This window comes from Carcharhinus amblyrhynchos, chromosome 14, assembly GCF_965287045.1.
Source record: "Carcharhinus amblyrhynchos chromosome 14, sCarAmb.v2.hapA, whole genome shotgun sequence".
Classification (NCBI taxonomy): domain Eukaryota; kingdom Metazoa; phylum Chordata; class Chondrichthyes; order Carcharhiniformes; family Carcharhinidae; genus Carcharhinus; species Carcharhinus amblyrhynchos.
This window is the reverse complement of record NC_137337.1, coordinates 8,125,809-8,150,385: the sequence shown is the minus strand read 5'-3', so window position 1 is coordinate 8,150,385 and position 24,577 is coordinate 8,125,809. Positions and strand designations below refer to the sequence as shown.

The window sequence follows — 24,577 nt, the reverse complement described above, 5'->3', positions numbered from 1 at the left end:
CACTGCTGCCGCACAGTGCCAGGGACCCAGGTTCAAATCCGGCCTCGGGTCACTGTCTGTGTGGAGTTCGCACATTCTCCCTGTGTCTGCATGGGTTTCCTCCGGGTGCTCCGGTTTCCTCCCACAGTTCAAAGATATGTGAGTTAGATTGATTGGCCATGCTAAATTACCGCTTAGTGTCCCGGGATGCATAGGTTAGAGGGATTAGTGCGGTTGAGTTGTGGGGATAGGGCCTGGAGTGGGATAGTTGTCAGTGCAGACTTAATGGGCCGAATGGCCTCTGTCTACACTGTAGGGATTCTATGATTCTATGAAACCCAATTGTTGCTGCAGCTTGCCTTTGGTGTGACTTATTTGGAGCTACTGCCCCAGTAGTCTCAGGCATAACACCCACTGTCTTAGCAGCTGTGACTCATGGGGTAACGCTGTCGCCTCCAAGACATAAGGTTGAGGGTTTGAGTCCCACTCAAACATCTAATCCAGGCATACATCCCAGTGCAGTGCCGAGGGAGTGCCACACTGTAAGAGGTGCCATCTTTCTATGAAGAGACGTTAAAACAAGATCCTGGCTTCACTCTCAGGTGGACGTAATGGTTTACATGGCACTATTTTTTGCAGTTATCCCCTGTGTTGTCACCAACAATCATCCCTCAGTCAATATTACTGGAACAGATCCTCTGGTCATGATTATTACTGTTTGTGGGAGTGTGTTGTGTACAAATTGGCTACTGTGCTTGTCATGCAATGAACACACGCCATGTTTGATTGGCTGTGAGACCTTTTGAGATACCCTGAAGCTGTTGAAGTTGTGATGTAAATGTAAATCTTTAAAACGTTAAAGCACATACTCTATCTCCCCATTTAAGATGGAGAGGAGGAGAATATTTCTTGTGGTATTTGGAAATCTCTTCCTCAAAAGGCAGTGGGAGCAATATTTGAATAAGTTAAGGCAGAGATGGATAGATTCTTGACTAACAAGGGGGTGAGAGGTCAGCAGGAGGTCGCAATCAGATCAGCCATGGCCGTATTGAATAGTGGAGCAGGCTCGAGGGGCCGAATGGCCTCCTCCTACCCCAAATTTGTAAGCTCACGTGTCCCCTATATTAAATCTTGGCTATGTGGCTCGAATGAAGCCAGGATTTGGGGCAATAAAGCATTCCCCACTCTTTCTGGAGGATCCCACAGCCCAGGATGGATATCCCCTCCACCCCAGGCTGCACTCCCTTCCCCCCACCCCCCAATCAGGAACTCCCACCGATTTCTCCCATTGCTTTTTTTAGCGGAGGGATGCGGCGAGGGAACTGGGAGCCGGACACCAGCATCTGCCTCACAGCGCCAAGGACCTGGGTTCAGTTCCAGCCTCGGGTACGCTGTCTGTAAGTCCTCCCCGTGTCTGCGTGGGTTTCCTCTGGGTACTCTGGTTTCCCCCACAGTAAGGAAGATGCACAGGTTAGGTGGATTGGCCATGATAAATTGCCCCTTCGTGTCAGGGGGACTAGTGATGGTAAATATGTGGGGTTACAAGGACAGGGGCCTGGGTGAGGTTGTGGTCAGTGCAGAATCGATGGGCCGAATGGCCTCTTTCTGCACTGTGGGAATTCCATGACTCAATGACAAGAATGATCTCTGGAATGAAGAATGGCTGAGGACTCTGGCTGAGAATGGAGCCTTATGAGGAATGGCTGAGGACTCTGGGTCTGTACTCGTTGAAGTTTAGAAGGATGAAGTGGGGGATCTTATTGAAACTTACAGGATAGCGCGAGGCCTGGATAGAGCGGGCGTGGAGAGGATGTTTCCACTAGTAGGAAAAACTAGACCTAAAAAGCACAACCTCAGGCTAAAGGGACGATCCTTTAAAACAGAGAGTGGTGAATCTGTGGGACTCTTTGCCGCAGAAGGCTGTGGAGGCCAGTTCATTGAGTGTCTTCAAGACAGAGATAGATCGGTTCTTGATTAATAAGGGGATCAGGGGTTACGGGGAAAAGGCAGGAGAATGAGGATGAGAAAAATATCAGCCATGATTGAATGGCAGAGCAGACTCGATGGGCCGAGTGGCCTAATTCTGCACTGTGGGAGTTCCATGATTCTATCATTCTGGAAAGGTTCAATGAAAACATTGATCCGTGATCGAACTTTTGGTGGCATTTACATTCCTGTGAAGGTCCACAGCACTGAGGTAATACATCTCCCAAAGGATTGGGGTGCAGCTGGGCACCAGTAGGAGGAAGGAGTCACATTTGGAGCATGTCCTAATATTTTTATTGGCAAGGAGGTCACTGAGTTCCATGATGTAGGCGATTAATTAAAAACAAGTCTTTCTTTTGGATTGCTGTTGTTGACAGTCTAGTTTTCGACCCGCACTGTTATTGTCGAATTTCACTGGTTACGGAGATGTTCCACTGGGATGGTGCTGATGACTGTGCACTTATGAGGCAGAGTTAACTCACAGGCTGGGGCGCTCGGCAGCGAGCGGGCACAGATTTTGGCAGCTCAAAGGTTGGCCAGTTTCCAAACTACATCCGACAGTGACCCGAAAGATGCCTCCCTCCAGGCCCGAGCAGGAGGATGGGTGCGGGAGAGAAGGTGGACAATGAGGGAGGAACTGGACGGGGGTCGGATATTAGAAGGAGCAGGATTCGTTGGCAGAAGGAGGGAGAGAGAGAGGGGCGCACTGCCATTCTCACATTTCACCTTCTTCCCCACCAGCCTGCTCTCAATTTGCCCTCTAATCTCAGACAAATTACCTGGCCTGGCACTTTGATGGCCATCTTGGCACGGGAGGGTGGGGTGTGGTGAATATTACCCTGAGATAAAAGCAAAATGAGGGGAGGTTGTGGCTCAGTTGTATTGTCGCTGGACTATGAGGGATCTAGATAGGCTGGGCGAATGGGCCAGGAACTGGCAAATGGAATCGAATGTTGGCAAGTGTGAGGTGGTCCACTTTGGTAGGAATAATGGTAGGAAGGACTATTACTTACGTGGCGAAAAACTGCAGCACGCAACGGTGCAGAGGGACCTCGGGGTCCTTGTGCATGAGTCGCAAAAACCCAGCCTGCAGGTGCAGCAGGTGGTCAGGAAGGCTAATGGGATGCTGACCTTCATAGCGAGGGGGATTGAATATAAAAGTAGGGAGGTCTTGCTGCAGCTGTACAGGGCATTGGTGAGGCCGCAGCTGGAGTACTGTGTGCAGTTTTGGTCGCCGCACTTACGCAAGGATATTTTGGCCTTGGAGGGAGTGCAGAGGAGGTTTACTAGGCTGATGCCGGAGTTGAGGGGGTTGAGCTATGAGGAGAGGCTGAATAAACTAGGCTTGTACTCGTTAGAGTTTAGAAGAATGAGGGGAGATCTCATTGAGACATATAAGATGATGAATGGGATGGATATGATAGAGGTGGAGAGGCTCTTCCCGCTCAGAAAGGACAGTAGGACTAGGGGGCACAGCCTCAAGATAAAGGGGGGGCGGTTTAGAACGGAGTTGAGGAGGAACTTCTTCACTCAAAGGGTGGTGAATCTCTGGAATTCTCTGCCCGTTGAAGTGGTGGAGGCTGCCTCGCTAAATATTTTTAAGACGCGGGTTGATGGGTTTTTGATAAGAGAGGGGATTAAGGGTTATGGGGAGAGGGCGGGAATGTGGAACTGAGACACGACAGATCAGCCATGATCTTATTGAATGGCGGGGCAGGCTCGAAGGGCTAGATGGCCTACTCCTGCTCCTATTTCTTATGTTCTTATTAATCCAGAAACTTAACTCATGTTCTGGGGGACCCGGGTTCGAATCCCGCCATGGCAGATGGTGAAATTTGACTTTAAGTTAAAAAAATCTGGAATTAAGAATCTATAGATGACCATGAAACCATTGTCAATTGTTGGAAAAACCCATCTGGTTCACTGATGTCCTTTAGGGAAGGAAATCTGCTGTCCTTACCCGGTCTGGCCTCCACATGACTCCAGAGCCACAGCAATGTGGTTGATTCTCAACCACCCTCCAAGGGCAACTAGGGATGGGCAATAAATGCTGGCCCAGCCAGCGATGCCCATGTCCCACAACTCAATAATGATAAAAGTACTGCGGGTGCTGGAATCTGAAACAAAAACAGAAAATGCTGGAAAATCTCAGCAGCTCTGACAGTGTCTGTGGAGAAAGAATGGAGCCAACGATTTTGCTGTCCGACCCACCACGGGAATCGTAGTGGATGGGACAGGAAATGCAAGGGTCTGTTGACCTCAGGCAGGATTTTCCAGTCTTGGGGCGAATATGGCTGGAAAATCCCACCCAACGTTTTGAGTCTGGAAGACCCTAGGTCGGAGCGAGACACAGTGTAGAGAGTCTATCCAGCACCTGATGACAACTGGTCATCCAGACTTGAAATGTCAACTCTATTTTCTCTTGCTGTGATTTTCCAGCATTTCCTGTGGGAATATTACCCTTCAAAGAATACTAGAATCTACAGTGCAGAAGGAGGCCATTTGGCCCATCGAGCCTGCACTGACAACAATCTCACCCAGGATTTATCCCGTAACCGCAAATATTTACACTCTTAATTCCCCCTGACATTAAGGGGCAATTTAGCATGGCCAATCAACCCAACCCGCACATTTTCAGACTGTGGGAGGAACCTGGGGCATCTGGAGGAAACCCACGCTGACACGGGGAGAATGTGCGGATTCTGCACAGACGGTGACCCAAGCCGGGAATCGAACCATGGTCACTGTGCTATGAGGCAGCAGTGCTGACCACTGTGCCAGTGTATTACCCCGGTCTGAGACCTTTCCCCTTCAATAAAATCTGTCAGCCAGCATAATTAAGGACCCCACAAACTCTGGACATTTTCTCTTCCATCTTCTCCCATTGGAAAAATAGATACAAAAATCTGAGGTCACGTACCAACTGGCTCAAGAACAGCTTCTTCCCTGCTGCTGGCAGACTTTCGAATGGACCCACCTCAGTTAATCTTTCTCTACACCCTAGCAATGACTGTAACACTGCATCCTGCACTCTCTCCTTTCCTTCTCTGTGAACAGTATGCTTTGTTTGTGCAAGAAGCAATACTTTTCACTCTATACCAATACATGTGGCAATAATAAATCAAATGAAATCACATACGGTGATTTGCTGCATGGGTGGCACAGTGGTTAGCACAGCTGCCTCACAGCACCCAGATTTGATTCCTGGCTTGAGTCACTATCTATGCAGAGTCTGCACATTCTCCCCGTGTCTGCGTGGGTTTCCTCCCGGTGCTCTGGTTTCCTCCCACACTCCAAAAGATGTGCTGATTGGACGCATTGCCCATGATAAATTCCCCCTCTGTGTACCCCAACAGCGTGGTGACTTGGGGGAGGGGGAAGATTTCACAGTAACTTCATAACAAAAACATTTATTTATTAGTCACAAGCCTACTTGTGACTAATAAATAAACTTTAAATCAAATCAAATCACAATCAGTGCACTCACAATATGATTGATTTGCAAATATGGAGAGATGAGTGTTCCTTTTAAATAAAAATGTTTTTGTTTACGGACGAGCTGATATCTGGAACCTCTCCCCACCCCACACACACACACACACACAGACTCTGTGCGCTTAGAGCTTGAGTCAGCACAGTACAGCACCCACAGGGTTAATCTCTCTTGTATGCTGAGTTGCTGGGGAAGCGGACTGGAGAAAGCTGAAGCAACTAAATAGTTCTGCACTGCATCAGTTAGGACGAATCAGTTAACTGAGGTAGTGGTGGGTGAGAGAGAGAAGAGAGAGCAGCAAGCAAAAAAAGGTCTTGACAATTGCAGGAGTGGAGAGGAAGGGGAGAGGAAGGGAGGGAGAAGGGGGCTTTTTTTTTTGGAATTGCTGTTCTTCTGGGGTGCATTGTGTCTGGTGTGTGGTGTCTCTCTCTCTCTGTCTGTCTCTCTCTCCAACCTCCCCATCAATCGGATGTGCCACATACAGAGCGGATAGCTGGCATGCCCAGCACACATTTCCAGTGTTCTGGCACACGCAGAAAGCTGAGAGTTGGGAACCGAAGGATTTGGTTGAAGACCCTGTGACTGTGTGGAATTTAATTTTCTTGGGGTTTTTTTTTTGTTGTTGTTGTGAGTGCGGTTGGATGGGGAAGGAGGGTAGATAACCAGAGACTGGGGGCGGGGGGGGGGGGAGGTGGAAGAGAGAGATAGAGATAGAAAGAGAGAGGAGGGTGGGTGGGTGAGAGAGTGTGTGAGTGAAGGGGAGAGAGAGAGAAGGAAGGAGAGAGGAGGAGGAGGAAAATGGGTGTGCTATCACCATGAACCTTGCCTCTCGCCTGGGAGCCGTGCTGTGTGTGTGCCCGCGGGCTGCTCGCTACGCCGACCATGCACTTGAGGATCTTAGCCGGACTCCCACCCAGACACTGGCCCTCGCAAGCGCCCTGGATCTGGTCCTTGACTCTGGGATGCATCTTCAGCACCGCGTGGAGTTCCTCCGGCTCTTCGTCCCACCATGAGCATCACTATCACGGCAGCAAGCACCACTCAGTGCCTATCTCCATCTACCGTTCTCCAGCCTCTCTGCGGGGCGGCCACGGTGCGTTTCTATCTATCTATCTGAATTTTATATTGCTGAAATCTTGCAAAAACTTGTCTGTTCCCTTTGCCTTTCCCTCCCCCCTCCGGAAAAAAAAAGTATTGTCGGCTCTGTTCATGTGCAGTTGGGGCAGGAAAATGAGTTTAAAATCCAGCTCTGAGGGTGTGGGGTGTCTCGAAGTTCTTGCTGGCTGTGTGTTTGTACCCTGGAGATTAGACTGTGAGAGACTATCTTCACCCTGCAATATTTAACAAGTTACCCCATGTTCCTTACACTGTCTGACAGCTCCACACTGGAAGGTGCTCACTTCTGAATGTGGATAATGACCTAAACCCAACAAAATGTTGATATCTTCTGAAGAAGCCCAAATATTTCCTCTTTTCTTTGGGTAAGTTTCACTCCAGATCGAGGATTACAAATTGAAGCATTTTCTTGTGAGGTTTATTCTATTTTTTTGTTTGTTTCTGCCAATAAAAAGGAGGGGGTTCTCGGGCCAGGCTGGCAATGAGAAAATCAACCTTTTTTTTGAAAAGAAAAGCATCCGGTGACTGAGCTGGAGTGAGGCTTAGTTGAGGCGTGGGGGAACCAAAGTGTGTCGGGGTATCTCTGAACCACCGCCTCCCACTCTCGGTAAATCACAGCCAGCGAGGTCATCAGCTCCTGGAGTCCTTCTGCAGCCTGGATACCTGAATCAGGCCAGAAGGGAGGCCATTCGGTCCAACATACCCGTGCCTGCCCCCCCCTCCTCCCCAGCCAGTGACAGGCATTCCCCTCTTCCCTTGGAGACTTGCAATTATCTTCCTCTCGCTCTCCTAGTGTGCAACCAATCCTTTATATTTGGTGAATAAATCGCACCTGTATCTCACCCTCTGAGGGCGTGTAACCCCGGTTGTAACTCGCTGTGTGTGTGTGTGTGTGTGTGTGTGTGTGTCTTTTTTGTTAATGAGAATATTTTCCTCATCCCAGTTTGGATCTGTTGCCAATTCCCTGAGTCCTTGAATCATTGGATTCCAATTGCCAAACCGCAGCAGTCTTTCTCACAGAAGCACACTTTGTTTTTGGAAAATATTCCCTGGAATGGGGGAATGAAATCTGTAAAGAACAATAGGTAAAGGGAGTATTGGAGTAAATTTGTGTTTTTTTTTTGGTACCCCTGTCCCAGTTGTATGAAACATTTTTTTTAATCGATCTATTTTGAATTCACTCCAGATATTGAGATAAAATTAGCGCCGGTGGCTACCTGCACTGATATAGCACCGAGTGGCTTCCTGTACAACTGCTTGTCAGGGAGGTGGCTTTAATACACTTGGCAGCACCAGAGGAAGCCACTCCGCAGAGCTTTCAAAGAGCTTTTTCCCCGGTTCGCATCACTCCTCTCTCCTTTGACAGTCTCAGCTGAGTCCCTCTCTCAGTCTCTCCAGACTGAGTCTCTCCCTGACTCTCTTCAATTCTCTCTCCTCTCTCTCTAATTCTCTCTCTCTCTCACTCTGTCTCTCTCTGACATACTCTCTATGACTCTCTATTTTACTCCCGTTCTTACTCTTCTTCTCTGCCTTTCTTTCTCTGTTCTCTCACTGTCTCTGATCCCCTCTGTCTCTCCCTGACTCTTCCCCTTTCTCTGTGACACTTTCTCTCCCTCTGCCTCACTCTCTCTCTCTGATTCTCCCTCTCTCTTTCTGGCTCTTTGCCTCCCTCTCTCTCTCCCTGACTCCCTCTCTCTCTCCCTGACTCTCTCTCTCTCTCCCTGACTCTCTCTCTCTCTCCCTGACTCTCTCTCTCTCTGACTCTTTTTCTCTCCCTCTCTCTCTCTCTCCCTGACTCGTTCTCTCCCTCTCACTCTGACTCTTTCTCTTCCTCACTCTCTCTCCCCCTCTCTCTGACTTCCTCCTTCCCTCTCTCTCCCTGACTCTCCCTCTCTCTCTGGCTCCCTTTTTCTAGTTCCCTCTCTCTGGCTCCCTTTCTCTCTGATTCCCTCTCTCCCTCTCTCTCTGGCTCCTTCTCTCCCCCTCTCTCTCTTTCTCTCCAGCTTCCTTTCTCCCTCTCCCTCTCTCTGGATGATTCCCTGATTATATCAGGCAGGGGTATGGATTGAAAAGATCTCTCTGATGAGCTAACTGATTCTGAGGGACACACTGGGGTTGGGAGGGTGGGGTTAGTGGGATGCAAGATTTTCACCTCAGCAACAGAGAAGTAACCAAACAGACAGGAGTGAGTCTTGAGTGGGGTAGCTCGAAGCAGACGGGCTGAACGGCCGACCGTGGGATGAGTTTACATCAGCCTATCTTTATCCGGAACCCACTCTCTGCTCCCTGGCTCTCAGACTGCGGGGGGATAATAGACAGCGATAGTGCGCACTTTAATGAAATGTTTACGCCATTTGGGTTAAAGTCCATTTCCTCCCCTCCCTCAGACAGAGCAGCTAGGGAGGGAACCATTGCTGCAAGTCCCAATCACACACTCATTCTATATTCATCCAGTGACCCCAGTACAGAGGCAGCTGGGCAGATGTGTGTTTGAGCTGCTGTGTGCGAATGTGACATTCTGGCTGACAGGCTGCCTCAGGGTGGGCTCCTGGGGGCTGATGCTAAATTCCTCCTCCTGTTCACGGCTGTGTGAGCTGGAGCTGGGGCAGAGTGGTTAACCTGTTCACCGGCGGCGGGCTGCTGCTGCTGCTGCGGAGCCCCTGCTGCCTGCAGCTTGTCACTGCCTCCCGACAGAATGGATCCCAGAGACCGCTTACAACACTGGCCGAAATGCCCACAATACACTGACAATACTCACTTCTGTATAGAGTCTGTGAGGCCGTGAGAAATCCGACATGATATTGTCAATAATACATTCACAATGTTGATTACATATTGTCAGTAATACAGTCACAATGCTGATTGAATAGTGTCAGTAATACTGATTGAATAGTGCCAGTAATACTGATTGAATAGTGTCAGTAATACAGTCACAATGTTGATTGAATATTGTCAGTAATACAGTCACAATACTGATTGAATAGTGTCACTAATACAGTCACAATACTGATTGAGTAATTGTTATTAATACTGTCACAATGCTGATTGAATATTGTCAGTAATACAGTCACAATGTTGATTGAATATTGTCATTAATACAGTCACAATGCTGATTCAATAGTGTCAGTAATACAGTCACAATGCTGATTGAATATTGTTATTAATACAGTCTCAATGTTGATTGAATAGTGTCACTAATACAGTCACAATGCTGATTGAATATTGTTATTGATACAGTCACAATGCTGATTGAATATTGTCAGTAATACAGTCACAGTGTTGATTGAATAGTGCCAATAACACAGTCACAATGTAGGTTGATTTTTTTTTTCAGTAATACAGTCACAATGTAGGTTGAATATTGACAGTAATACAGTCACAATGCTGATTGAATAGTTTCATTAATATAGTCACAATGTTGATTGAATATTGTCATTAATACAGTCACAATGTTGATTGAATATTGTCATTATTAGAGTGACAACGCTGATTGAATAGTGTCAGTAATACAGTCATAATGCTGGTTGAGTATTATTGGGAATATTGTCAATAATACAGTCACAATAAAGGTTGAATTTTGTCAGTAATACAGTCACAATGTAGGTTGAATATTGACAGTAATATAGTCACAATTCTGATTGAATAGTGTCAGTAATACAGTCACAATGTAGGTTGAGTCACTTTGCTGTCTGAATATTGTCAGTAATACAGTGACAATGCTGATTGAATTGTGTCAGTAATACAGTCACAATGTTGATTGAGTATTGTCATTTATAGAGTGACAACACTGATTGAATAGTGTCAGTAATACAGTCATAATGCTGATTGAGTAGTATTGGGAATAGTCAGAATGATTTTGGAATGATATCAGGAATACAATCACGATGCTAATTGGGTCGTTTCGAGAATGCAGACTTAATGCTGATTGAATATTTCAGGACTACAGTCAGAATGCTGTTTCAATACAGGTATTAATAATTATAATGCTGATTGTATATTGTCCAATACTGTTACACTAGATTTTATCAGCAACAGTTTTAAGGAAGGTTTCACAGTATCAATAGAAAATGGAGAAGTGATACTTCTACCATTTCTTAAAGTACTGATCTCTGATGTGAGATCTGATGAAAAACCGACAACATTTTTCTTCTTTATTACCTTTAACCTGGCACATTCAGCACAATGGCACGTTTTTTATAGAATGATTTCTAGCAATTTCTTCAAAGCTTTCCTCTTAATCCAATTCTTTGACCCCACGTTGGGCCATCATCCTCCCTTTTTAATATCCAACTTATTATCCTGCCCATCTGCCTTTACGTTTATCGAAAGGTTCACACCTCAAGCCTTTACACTCCCTGCTCTTTATTGCAAAACCGTTGTTGTGTTCAGTAATAGCAAAAGAACCGGCACTCTTTTGTAATGTTCAATAATGAAGGAATTCCCTGTCTGCAGTGTTGGGAGTGGATACATATCCATTTGGGTAAGAGGTAAATAGTGTAATATATACAGCTAAAGGGCCAGAGATTCGGAAAAGACAATTTCACAATCTTTCCCTGTTCTGCACCAGTTTCTTGGTTGTCAGTTCTGATGTACAGATGGCTCAAGCTATTCCTCGGAGAGAGTTGCACTGATTTACAGCCTCAGAGAGTAAAGCTCAGTCATTGCTGTTTGCACATTATCTGCATGTTAGGGCGACATGGTGGTTAGCACTGTTGCTTCACAGCACCAGGGACTCAGGTTCGATTCCGGCCTTGGGTCACTGTCTGTGTGGAGTTTGCACGTTCTCCCCGTGTCTGCGTGGGTTTCTTCCGGGTGCTCCGGTTTCCTCCCACACTCCAAAGATGTGCAGGTTAGTTGGATTGGCCACAGTAAGTGCGCAGGGATGGAGGAGTGGTGGGGGGGCGGGGGAAGGTTGGACATGGGTAAGATGTTTTTTCGGAGAATCGGTCCAGACTCAGTGGGCCGAATGGCCTCCTTCAGCACTGGAGGGATTCTATGATTCTAGGAATCCAAAACGTGGGATCATCTGTGGGCGGCATAGTGGCACAGTTGTTTGCACTGCTGCCTCACAGCGCCAGGGACCAGGGCTCAATTCCCGGGCTTGGGTGACTGCCTGTGCGGAGTCTGCACATTCTCCCCGTGTCTGTGTGGGTTTCCCCCCGGGTGCTCCGCTTTCCTCCCACACTCCAAAAATTATGCAGGTGAGAAGTATTGCCCATGGTAAATTGGCCCTTAGTGCCAGGGGGATTAGAACTGTAAATATGTGGGGTTACGGGGATGGGACCTGGGAGGGATTGTGGTCGGTGCAGGCTCAATGGGCCAAATGGCCTTCTTCTGCACTGTAGATTCTATGATTGTATGTGCCACCGTGCAGATAAAGCTGCGGTGCTGGAACGTTATTAAATGTACCGAAAAAGACCTCATAATAGATGTTACCCAAGGCAAATGCAGTGCGGAGATGCCGCACGATTAAAATCTTATACTGCATTAAAGTGCAGCTCGTTGCTGCGCTTGATTAATTAGACCTTGTGCACCATCCTCAGCAGCAGCAAAGGCCTTGTGGAAGGAGTAACTCCGAGATTATCCAACATATCGTTCCCACCCCACCCTACACCAGACACATTTCAGGTGCAGCACTCCTTGATCTAGCAGCATTGTAATGATGATAAATGCCGAGGGTGAGTGTCTTTGTGTCAGACTCAAGAGGCACTATTCATTTACATTAAGATTAAAAGGCACCATTTAAATGATTCTGCCACCCGATTCCAGCGATATTCAGATTCTTCGTCAGGAAGAAGACAGAATGTGATTAAGCGTTGTGCTCGTATAGGCCTGCTTCCCACGGTGACAAAGTATCACGATGGTTAGCACCGCTGCCTCACAGCGCCAGGGACCCACGTTCCATTCCCAGCTCGGGTCACTGTCTGTACGGAGTCTGCATGTTCTCCCCGTGTCTGCGTGGGTTTCCTCTGAGTGAATCGCAGAATCCCTACAGTGCTGAAGGAGGCCATTCAGCCCATCAGGTCTGCACCAACCACAATCCCATCCAGGCCCTAACCCCTTAAAACCCATGTATTCCACTGCTATTTCCCCTGACACTATGGGATAATTCGGGCAGCATGGTGGCACATGGTTAGCACTGCTGCCTCACAGCACCAGGGAACCGGGTTCAATTCCAGCCTCGGATCACTGTCTGTGTGGAGTTTGCACATTCTCCCCATGTCTGCGTGGGTTTCCTCCGGGTGCTCCGGCTCCCTCACACGCTCCAAAGATGTGCAGGTTAAGCTGATTCACCACGCTAAATTGCCCCTTAGTGTCAGAGGGATTTGTGGGGCAGATAAATTGGTTACAAGGATAGAGCCTGGGTGGGATTGTGCTCAGTGCAGACTCAATGGGTCGAATAGCCTCCTTCTGTACTGCAGGATTCTATGTTTCTATGATACTAATTTAGCATGGCCAATCAACCTAACCCACACATCTTTGGGTGCTCCGGTTTCCTCCTGCAGTCCGAAAGACGTGCTGGTTCGATGCATTGGCCATGCTAAATTTTCCCTCGCTGTACCCAAACAGGTGCCGGAGAGTGGCGACTAGGACACTTTCACAATAACTTCATTGCAGTGTTAACGTAAGCCTACTTGCGGCACTAATAAATAAATAAACTTCGCTGAAAGGAAGGTCAGTCCCTATTCTATGGGTTGAATTTGATCACAGAATCTCTGCCTCTGTAACTTCATCCAGCACGACACCTTCCAAAACCTCAACGTTCCTCCAATCCTATCTTCTTGGGCACCTGTAGTTTCATTTGCTGCGCCATCGTTCGCAGTGTCTTTATCTTCCCAAAGTTCTGGAATTCATTCCCGAACCTTCTCCCTTAGTTGCTGTTCTCTCTCCCTGTCCTTCTTTTAAACTCTCTTACCCGTGCTAATATCCTGTTGAAAGGTGTGGTGTAGAGCTCTGTTTGATAATGCTGCTGTGAGGTTTGCTACCTTTCATAAAGGCATTACAAAAATGCAAGATTTTGTTGTTGGGTGCTGGGAAAATAGTGGGGGCGATATTACCAAAAAAAATTTGAAGTACTTAACAAGCATGAAAACAGGAAAGAATCATGCCCATTTTTTCGACAAGAGGGAAAATCAAATCATATGCCACTGAGAGAAAAAAAATGAGGCAAAGTGTGATTCTTGCCAGTAGGAGGAGTGGATGGAGCCTATTCAGGTCAGGAAGCCGGCTGATGACCGCTAGAGGGCTCCATTGTGCAGGTGCAATATCTCCCAGTGCATTGTGCACAATAATACATAGTGCTTTGGATGATTGTTACTCCCTGATTATTGCCTCCCCAAACCACACCATGCCCCCCCCCCCAACCCAATTGCGGCACTCCCCGATCACATGTCCCCCCCCCTGCCCCCACCGGCCGATGGTGACCCACCTCACCAACCACCAACCCCCCCTCCACCGGCAATTACTGACCCTGCAGAGTGCGCAGCCCCCCCCCCCACCATGCACTATCTCCCTAAGAGGCACTGTCCGCCTCTGGCTCCACCTACCCAGGGGGCCTCAGTGGCCTCATGATGTCAGTCCACACCTCTCCCACCCTTATTTCGTTCAATCATCGTCGCATATATATCTAGAGCTATCGTCTATTCCAACCATCTATACATGTGTATGTGCCAGCCACCAGAACTGGTCTTTGTAGTAATGGATTCCATCTTCTTAACTATAGAGACTTCTCCTGAATATCCACTTGGAATTATGAGTGACTATTATATATTTCTGGCTCTTCACTCTGAGAATCCCCACAAATCCAAACATCTTTCAAAGCCTGTCAGAATCTTAAAGAGCTCAATCAGGTCATCCCTCTGTCTTCTCTTTTCAAGAGAAAAGAGTTCCTGATAGATTAAAGTTTATTTATTAGTGTCACAAGTAGGCTTATATTAATACCACAATGAAGTTATTGTGGAAATCCCATCTGTGATAGTTCCCGATAGTTACAACATCGCAGTTTTACTATCATTCCCGTCAACTATCTCTGTGTCACCTCCAGTGCACTTAACTCCTATCCATAATGTATGAACAGATGTGCAAGGATATGAGTCAGGAGCAGGAGTAGGCCACCTAGCCCTCGAGCCTGCTCCACCATTCAATAAGGTCGTAGAATCATGCATTGCAGAGTAGGGATTCTATGTTTCTGTTCTATGATTCTACAATGGGTAACCAAGAACAGAGAGAGGTTAAAAAAAAATACATTTTTTCTGTAGTTCTACCTTGGTGCAGGCTAAGGCAGAAATAGAAGCTGGGATCAGCAAATTTCCTGAGTTTCTCAATTGACAGGCATTTCCCTGTTTCAGCACCCCTGGCCAATATCAGTGAGGGAGAAGCCACTAGAAGGAGCTCCAGTGGCCCTTTCATGACCAGAACTGCTGGTACAAAGAATAGGGAACTGGGAACGGAGTCAAGGCCTGTTTAGAATTTGCAGTCGGGCCAGTTGATACTATGCAGTTGGGCATCTTTGGGGATCAACGCCATGGTTAGACATCACTGCTTCAGCTTGGAGTACGATGTCCAAAATCTGGGTTAGGTAATGATGTCGGGGCCTTGGAGGCGCTGAGGGGGTGGCTTCCGGGTATTCACAAGTGAGGCAGACAGGGTTTGCGCTGAGCACCATCACTGAGGTTAGCCTTCAGTCCCAAATTTATGACCAGTCGCCATGTCGGATTTTGAACCCATGTACCTAGTCCAGTAGCCTGGGCCTCTGGATGACTAATCCAGTGACACCTATCATCGATTGTTGTAAAAGCCCATCTGGTTCACTATTGTCCATTTAGGGAAGGAAATCTTATACAAAGCGCCATTGGGCGGAGCTTTAAATTGGGAAAGATGTCTTCTCTTCGCACGCGGCCTGAGAGGAAAGGTTAGACGAGGAAATCTGAATCTCCTCGACTCAGCCGGGATAATGGCGGAGCGTTAATGTCCCTCTCTCCCTCCCTCATCCAGAGAGCCAGGTCAACTCCCTCGGGACATGGGTTCAATCCAACTGATGGAATTTAAATTCAGTTCATAAATCCGGAATTGAGAGCTAGTCTCAGTAACGGTGACCATGAAACTATCATGGATTGATGTAAAAGCCCACCTGGTTCACTATTGTCCATTTACGGAAGGAAATCTACCGTCCTTACCTGATCTGGCCTACATATGACTCAGAGCCACAGCAATGCAGTTGATTCTTAACTGCCCTCTGGAATGTCCAAACAAGACACTCAATTCAGAGGCAATTAGGGATGGGCAACAAATGCTGGGCATGGTGACACTTTTATTCCACAAAAGAATAAATAAAAACGCCCCTCACAATTCCTGTAGGTGTATGGAAGTTCTTTTTATCGTTGGTGTCTTAGTTTGTCGTCATTCAGACCCAATACCGTTCAACAAATTTCAGCACTCTCAACATTCTGGTTTGCCATGCTTTGCCTGATGGATGTTTCCCATCAAGTTTAAGTTTTGTTTATTTATTAGTGTCACAAGTAGGCTTACATTAACACTGCAACGAAGTTAAAATCCCCCCGTCGTCACACTCCTGTTCGGGTACACTGAGGGAGAATTTAGCACAGCCAATGCACCCTAACCAGCACGTCTTTTGGACTGTGGGAGGAAACCCGTGCAGACATGGGGAGAATGTGCAGACTGCGCACAGACAGTGACCCAAGCGGGGAATTGAACCTGGGCCCCTGGCGCTGTGAGACTGCAGTGCTAACCACTGTGCCACCCTGCTGCCCATCAAGATATGGAATCATCCAAACTCCTTCGACCTCTCCAATAGTCCAAACTGCCTTCCTTCATCGAGAAGTCAAGACTGCCGCTTTGTTAGTGGGGGCAGGGGGAGTGGAGGTGCAGGAGGGGGTGGGAAATGGGGGGATGGGGAGTGTCTGTACACTCTTTTTTTCCAGCAATTTAGTCACTCCCCTTTCTGGATTTGGGACAGCAGATAGCACCAACTAAAACACAGGAGCGGAAGCAGCGTGCTTTATATCAGTACACACCCGCAGGGCCTGGGTCTCTGAAGAGTAAACATGACTGTGTCCTTAAGGGATCTGCAATGCATCCTGTACTTCAGCTAGATTAATTATTTTCTCATGTAGGAATGGAGCGTCGCTGAGCATCCTGATGGATTAACTCCAGATCTCAGTGTAGTTCAGCCTGGGACAGTGCCTCTCAGAAAATTAGATTAAATGGAAGTTGTCTCGTTCCTTAAATAGAAAATGCCCTGCCTTTAGTATAGAAATTAAGTCGCTTACAGTTAAGCTGAGGTTCCTGATATATTTGGATGGGAAGTTATGTCCTTCTCTTGCTGAATTTTCCTCTTAAGACTTTCCTGGAAACTTTCTGCTGCAGGTTTTACAAATATTGGCTGTTGATGGGGAAGTATCTGCAGGCTCCAGTATTCAAGACAGGTCAACAGTGGCTGAATGCGTAGCCATGTTACCGCTAAGTTGGAGATCCATGCGTCTGAGACCCATTCCAGAACCTCGAGTGCAGATGTTAATGCTGACCTTCCCTGCGCAGTACCGAGGGAGTGCTGGACTACACAATGGGCCTTCGTTCAGATGGCGATGTGGGGTACAATTTTAGCCATTCCACTCCCCTGCCCCGTTCAACCAACCAACCAGGGATGAGCTCATATCTGTAGATGAGTAAGGGGACGGGGAGGAGGGGTGGCATGGTCAGGATGCCACGTCCATTGCCAACCTGCCTTCCCTGGTATTTTACCCTGGGGAAAGAGCCCACGTCAGCTGTTGAGTGAGCCCTGGCAGTCCTGTTGGGGGTTGAAGGGGTAACCCCTTTTATCTGGGCACCTTGTGCCCAATGGAGATCCCCACCCTTATTCCCACCCTTCCTCATCCTCCACCCACGTGTCCTCCCAATGTCCACCCCTCTTGCACGGGCCTGATGGAATGGACCCCGTGGCAGAATGCCCCCAACCCACCCACTTACCCTTCTAACATGTCCGGCATTGTTCCCAGAGAATTGCCAACCAAGCAGGAGCTTGACGAGGTGAGATCTCCTCCCAGATAGGAGACAGAAAGCTCACCCTGAACCAATGGGTTGATTAAGTCGATGACCATAAAATCCACTTGGAGGGTGGCTGGGCCCAATTGAGGTGAGCTAACCCCTTTACTTTCCAGCTTTGGCGCTGGAGCAATGCCCCTTGTAGAATTCTGACCATGAAAATAAAGCCCCTGTGCCCTCTTGGGAGGACATGAATGAGTCCATGGCATTGTTTCAAAGCAGAGCAGGGGATTACTCTTGAATCTTGGATGCTAATTATCAGTAAAGCAGTTGATAGAGCACCTTTCTGTGACTCAGGATGCACCAAAGCACTTTATTTTTATTCATTCATGGGATATGAGTGTCATTGGCTGGGCCAATACTTTTTGCCCATCCCTAGTTGCCAGAGGGCAGCTGAGAGTCAACCACATTGCTGTGGCTCTGGAGTCACGTGTAGGCCAGACCGGGTAAGGATGGCAGATTTCCTTCCCGAAAGGACATTAGTGAACCAGACCGGTTCTTCCGACAATGGTTTCATGGTCATCAGTAGATTCCTAATTCCAGATACTCTTTTTAATTGAATTCAAATTCCACCCTCTGCCATGGCGGGATTTGAACCCGGGTCCCCAGAACGTTAGCTGAGTTTCTGGATTAATAGTCAAGCAACAATACCACTAGGCCTTCACCTTCCCTTTACAGCACTTTCTGAGGGGTAGCCACATCTGTACGGGGCAACCACTGTGTGCACAGCAAGTTCCCACAAACATCGATCTGATCATGACCAGGTAGTGTAAAGACCTCAACGAGACCCCTGAGGTTGGCCTTCTAGAGTGTGAGCTCCCTGATTGAGGTCATAATTCCCAATCAGGGAGCTCATACTTCAAGAGGCCAACTTCATGAGCCTCCATGAAGTTGTTACAGATAGTGTCGGATTTTCTTCTTGACAATGTTGATTGAGGATTTAGGAGACGTTCCCTGCATTTTTCAACATGTTGGCAGTTGTCTATCTTGTTCTCCAACATACCCGGACAATAATTTATTACACGGATTTTTTTTTTGCGTGAAATGTGGTTTTCATAATCAGGAATTTATACATGACGACTTTGGCAATAGACTGATGACGGATTCCCTGCTGCCAACTGACACAGGGCCCAGCTTCCTGCTCCACTGCAGTTAATGGAGTCCAGGCCTGGTGTTCAGGAAGTTACAACAGAGGGATCTACTTCTCGTTATGCCCAGAGGAACCAATTAAGAAATTGTGAGATTAAGTTTGCCACAGAGCTAAGTAGAGTGTGGAAATGATGAGTGAGATTGAAGCTTTTTTTTTTCAAAGGAGATTCAGGGGGTTTGGAAGAGAAAAAAAAACTCTCCACCCTTCTTGAATATTGGTATTGCTGTTGGCGGGCAATGAGGCACAAGATTTAAAATGAGAACCAGAGTGGAGATGAGGAGCATACCATTCGTAAAGTACATTGGGGAGAAGGAAAGGAGTAGGTGCAGAATGTAACATTACAGACATAGCAAGGGTATAGAGAAAGATCAACTTAATGTGAGGTAGGTCCATTCAAAAGTCTGACGGCAGCAGGGAAGAAGCTGTTCTTGAGTCAATTGATACGTGACCTCAGACTTTTGTATCTTTTACCTGACGGAAGAAGGTGGAAGAGAGTACATCAGGGGCGCTTGGGATCTTTGATTATTCTGGCCGCTTTTCCAAGGTAGCGGGAACTGTGGAAGGAATCAATGGATGGGAGATTGGTTTGAGTGATGGGCTGGGCTATGTTCGGAATCCTTTGTAGTTTAGTATGGTCTTGGGCAGAGCAGGAGCCCATACCAAGCTGTGACACAACCAGAAAGAGTGCTTTCTATGGTGCATCTGTAAAAGTTAACGAGAGTTGGAGTGGATATGCCAAATTTCCTTCGCCTCCTGAGAACGTAGAGGCGTTGGTGGGTTTTCTGAACTGTAGCATCGGCATGCAGGGACCAGGACAGGTTGTCGGTGCTCCGGACACCCAGAAACCTGAAGCTTTGGACTATTTCCATTGGGTATTGTTGTGGGTCTGGGCGCGATGGGTCTTGCATCCATAATGTATAATTCTATTAGAAAAGGAGAACAGAATCCACCTGAGCTGCGGCTTTCTCGGGGAAAAGGAAAATTCGAGATGGAATTGCCTGCTTGAAAAAAAGGAATCATTTGCAATGCCCCTAGCAAGCTACTGATGTATTCAAAAACGTTCCTTTGGGTTTAACAAACTACTCTAACTAGAAGATCACTGTGAAAGTGGACTGGTTTTCTTTAGGCGCTAACTCAGTTTATTTCATCATTGAAAGCAATAAAATTCCGTTGACAGCTCATCTTCGAGAGCACTACATGAGGGTTTGTGAGTTTAAGGCCATCGAGGTGTCGATCGTTGTCGGTAAAATATTTATGCATTTGCAAATATGGAATATTTCACAATTATCTCAGACCTGAGAATGTGTGTGTATGTGTGTATATACATGTGTCTGGGGCAGTGGGGTGAGGGGCAAGGGAGAAAGGGCAGAAAAATCCTGTGGACATTTGTGCACCGTGTAGAATTTACACACACACCAATTAATCCTCCTTCTCCCATCCCATTAAAGCACCATAAAATCCCTACAGGGCAGAAGAAGGCCATTCAGCCCATTGAGTCTGTACCGACCACAAGCCCACCCAGGCCCTATTCACATAAGCCTCAGTTACCCTGACAATCCACCGCACACTCGGGTCAATTTAGCACAGCCAATCCCAAAAGCTAACCGGAGCACCCGGAGGAAACCCACACTGAGATGGGGAGAATGTCCAAACCCCGCACAGACAGTGACCCGAGGCCAGAATTGAAGCTGGGTCCCTGGCGCTGTGAGGCAGCAGTGCTAACCCACTGTGCCACCGTGCCATCCATTTCCCCCTAATCTATCAGGAACATAGCAAGTAGGAATGTAGGTCCTAAGAGCAGGAATAAGCCCTTCAGCCCTTCGAGTCTGCTCCATCATTCAATAAGAGCGTGGCTGATCCGGTTATGTGTCAACCCCACTTTCCCATCTGCCCTGCACAACACCTTCCCTCCCTCCGCACCCCCTGCCATGTGCACCCCCCCACCCCTCTGCCATAACTCTCAGCCCCCTTGTCTATCAAAAATCCGTCTAACTCTCCCTTGAAATAAATTCAATGACACAGCCTCCATTACTCTCCAAAGGAGAGAATTCCACAGACAAAGCCTCCTGAAAGAAAGAATTCTCTCCTCATCTCCAAGCTAAACGGTAGACCACTTATTCTTAAACTGTATCCCCTGGTCTAGTTTCTCCCAGAAGTGGAAACATCCTCCCAGAATCTACCCTGTCAAATCCCCTTAGGATTTTTTGTTTCAATAAGACCACCTCTTATTCTTCTGAACTCCAGTGGGTCTCAGCCCAACCAGTTCAACCTCTCTTCATAAGAGAGGCGATATCTGCATATCCTTCTATTCCTCGCTCCTTGTGTTTATCCCCAGCCTTTCCTTCAGTTTTCCTGTGGTGTTCATCTCAAACGCATCCCGTGGTGGCAAATTCAGTCATCGCCCTCTGGGCAAAGAGGTTTCTCCTGAATATTCGATTGGTGACCATCTTGTATCAACGTCCCCTCGTGCTGGGCGCTCCCTGAAAGTGATTAGCCGATCGAACCCTTGCAGAATTTTGAAGACCTTGACGTGGTCACCTCCTCACCTTATCTGGAGGGAAGAGCCTCGGCTCATCCAGCTTTTCCTGACCTAACGGGTGGCATTTTACCCCCTTGCTCGAGGTTAATGGAGATTTCCGTTGTCGGACCCCCTGCCCGCTCCGATTCCTTGGCAGACGAGGTGGTAGGGTTCTGGCGAACGTTTCAGTTCTGCTGTCATCCCGGGAATGTTGAACCTTCTCCTTTATTCTTTCCATAATACGGCAAACAGGGGAAAGAAAAAAAGGAGATACTTTTGAGCACAAGCGCTGTCTTTGAACGGTGATTGTAGAAGTCAAATAATTGGGGCAGCAACGCTATTGGTTAGCACTGCTGCCTCGCAGCGCCACAGAGCCGGGTTCAATTCCTGGCTCGGGTCACTGTCTGTGTGGAGTTTGCACATTCTCCTCGTGACTGCGTGGGTCTCCTCCGGGCGCTCCGGTTTCCCCCCACAGTCCAAAGGTATGCGGATTGGCCATGCTAAGTTGTCCAAAAATGCGTAGGTTAGGGGGATTAGCCGGGTAAAAATGTGGCGTTACGGGGATAGGGTAAGAAGCTCTGTCGGCGAATTAATGCAGACTTGATGAGCCAAATAGTCTTGTAGGGATTCAATGAACTGTGCAAGAATGGAGGTGGCTTGTAACTTACCCCCACAGTCAGACCTGGAACCCACACCACTGTGACCAGACTGATTTTCCCTCCAGAAAATTGTGCAAACATAACTCTGTTCCACTCTGTATTTGGATAAAGAAAAACACTCCTTTTTACCGTGATATTTGTTGTGTTTTGCTGCTCCGGTTTATTCATGCACTCTTTGTTTGAAAGTAATCCTTGCTTACTGTGCGTGACCCCTGCTGTGAGTGCCACCGTATCTCCAGTTCATTAACTGACACTGCGCTGTCAAGAGACACTCCAAAGTTGAGAGCTTTGATCACCAGGTCTTAGCAGGGTGGAACTGAGAGGATCTTTCTCCTTGCGGGAAGCACCAGAGCTACAGGACGCTTACAAATACTTAGAGAAAAGAGATTTCTGTTTAAGGAATAGAAATGAAGAGATGTTGAGGTGGAACAAAGGCTACAATCAGTTCACCACGATCTGATCGCACGGCGGAGTAGGTGCGATGGGCTGAATGGCCTCCTCCTGCTCCTAGAATCCCTACAGTGCAGAAGAAGGCCATTTGGCCCATCAAGTCTGCATTGACAACAGTCCCACTCAGATCCTATCCCCATAAACCCACACATTCACTCTGCTAATCTTCTGATATTAAGGGACAATTTAGCATGGCCAACCAACTTAACCAATACATCTTTTGGACTGCGGGCGACAAACACAGCGCCCGGAGGAAACCCACGCAGACATGGGGAGAATGTGCAAACTTCAACACACTCAGTGACCCGAGGCTGGAATTGAACCCAGGTCCCTGGTGCTGTGAGGCAGCAGTGCTAACCATTGTGCCGCCGTGCTGCCTCTTGACTGAGACTAGTTTTCAATCCCAGATTTTATTAGTTGATCTTAAATCCCGCCATCTGCCTTGCTGGGATTTGGACCCCTGTCCCTCCCAGAGTATTAGTCTGGGCCTCTGGATTACTAGTCGAGTGACATTACCACTACGTCACTATTGCACCCTGTTGTAAGAAAATAACAGTAGGAGTTCTTTATACACGAATAGGATGGGAAAGGAGGGATACGGTCCCCGGAAGGGTAGGGGGTTTTAGTTCAGTCAGGCAGCATGGTCGGGGCAAGCGTGGAGGGCCGAAGGGCCTGTTCCTGTGCTGGAATCTTTTTTGTTCTTTGAGTAGTCCATTCAGCCCCTCAGGCTTGGTCCAACATTCACTAAGATCCAATCCGATCTAATCATCACTTCAACACTGCTTTCCTGCCTATCATTCCATAATTTTCAATTCCCTTGCCGTCTAACCATCTAACTCAGCTTTAATGAAATCCAATGATCCAGCCCCCACTGGAGAAGAGAATTCCAAAGGGAGATCTGAGAGAATAAATTATTCCTCAATTTCATATTGAGTAGGAGACTCCTTTATTCTGAAACTCTGCCTCCCCTGCCATCCCCACAGTTCTAGACTGTCCCACAAGCGGAAACATCCTCTCAGCACACTTGCCCTGTCAAGCCCCCGCAGAACCTTTGATGTTTCAATAAGACCATCTCCCAGTGAGTATAGGCCCAAACTAATCAACCTTTCCTCATAAGATAACCCCTTTCATCCCAGGAATCAGCCCAGTGAACCTTCCCTGAACTGCTTCCAATATCATTCTGTTTCCATTCATTCATGGGATGTGGGCTGGCCAGCACTTATTACCCATCCCCAGTTGAGGTTCAACTACATTGCTGTGGCTCTGGGGTCACATATAGGCCAGGCCTGTTAAGGACGGCAGATTTCCTTCCTTAAAGGGACGTGAAGGAACCAAATGAGTTTTTCCGACAATGGTTTCATGGTCATCAGTAGATTCTTAATTCCAGATTTTGTTTTGAATTCAAATTCCACCCCCTGCCGTGGCGGGATTGGAACCCAGGACCCCATTAGTTGAGTTTCTGGAGTAATAGTCTTGCAATAATACCACGAGGCTTTCCTCTTATATCCTTCCTTTAATAAGACCAAAATGGTACACAGCAGTCCAGATGTAGTCTCGCCAAAGTCCTGCACATTTGCCTCAAATCTTCCCTGCTTATATATCCCTCCATCTTGCAATGAAGGCTAACGTTCCATTTGCCTTCCTAATTATTTGCTGTTTGTGTATGTTGACTTTTTGTGATTCAGGTACAAGGACACCCAGATCCCTCTGCCTCCCAGCATTCTGTAGTCACCATCCGTTCAGATAATACGCTGCTTTTAGACATCTCATACCAAGGTGAACAACCATCTGTCATGCACCATCTATCAAACCTTTGCCCACTTAACCTATCCATATCCCTCTGCAGACACTGGGTGCCATTTTCCCAAAATATAAACGAGAAAAGCTGGGTGAAACTCACAGGCTTCATAGTTGCCTCTTTCCAACTGACTTAACTTTTGATTTTGATTTGATTTATTATTGTCACATGTATTCGTATACAGCGAAAAGTATTGTTTCTTGTGCCCTATATAGATAAAGCGTACCGTTCATAGAGAAGGAAACAAATGCAGAATGTTGTGTTACAGTCGTAGCTAGGGTGTAGAGAAAGATCAACTTAATGCAAAGGAAGTCCATTCAAAAGTCTGGTGGCAGCAGAGAAGAAGCTGTTCTTGAGTCAGTTTGTA

General features: G+C 47.3%; 1 protein-coding gene across 30 annotated transcripts in view; it reads left to right on the top strand.

The window, feature by feature from the left end:
• nrxn3a (neurexin 3a) overlaps positions 1 to 24,577 on the top strand; it is a 1,599,218-nt gene that overhangs the window by 1,092,059 nt on the left and 482,582 nt on the right. For 5 of the 30 annotated variants that reach the window (XM_080202258.1, XM_080202252.1, XM_080202256.1 and 2 more), the window contains exon 1: positions 6,260 to 6,551. The exons of the other annotated variants lie outside the window; for them this stretch is intronic. In XM_080202258.1, coding sequence (XP_080058384.1) covers positions 6,341 to 6,551 — 211 coding nt within the window. In that variant the 5' untranslated portion in view covers positions 6,260 to 6,340. Of the gene's footprint in view, positions 1 to 6,259; positions 6,552 to 24,577 lie in introns of those variants that run through there. 30 annotated transcript variants of the gene reach the window in all.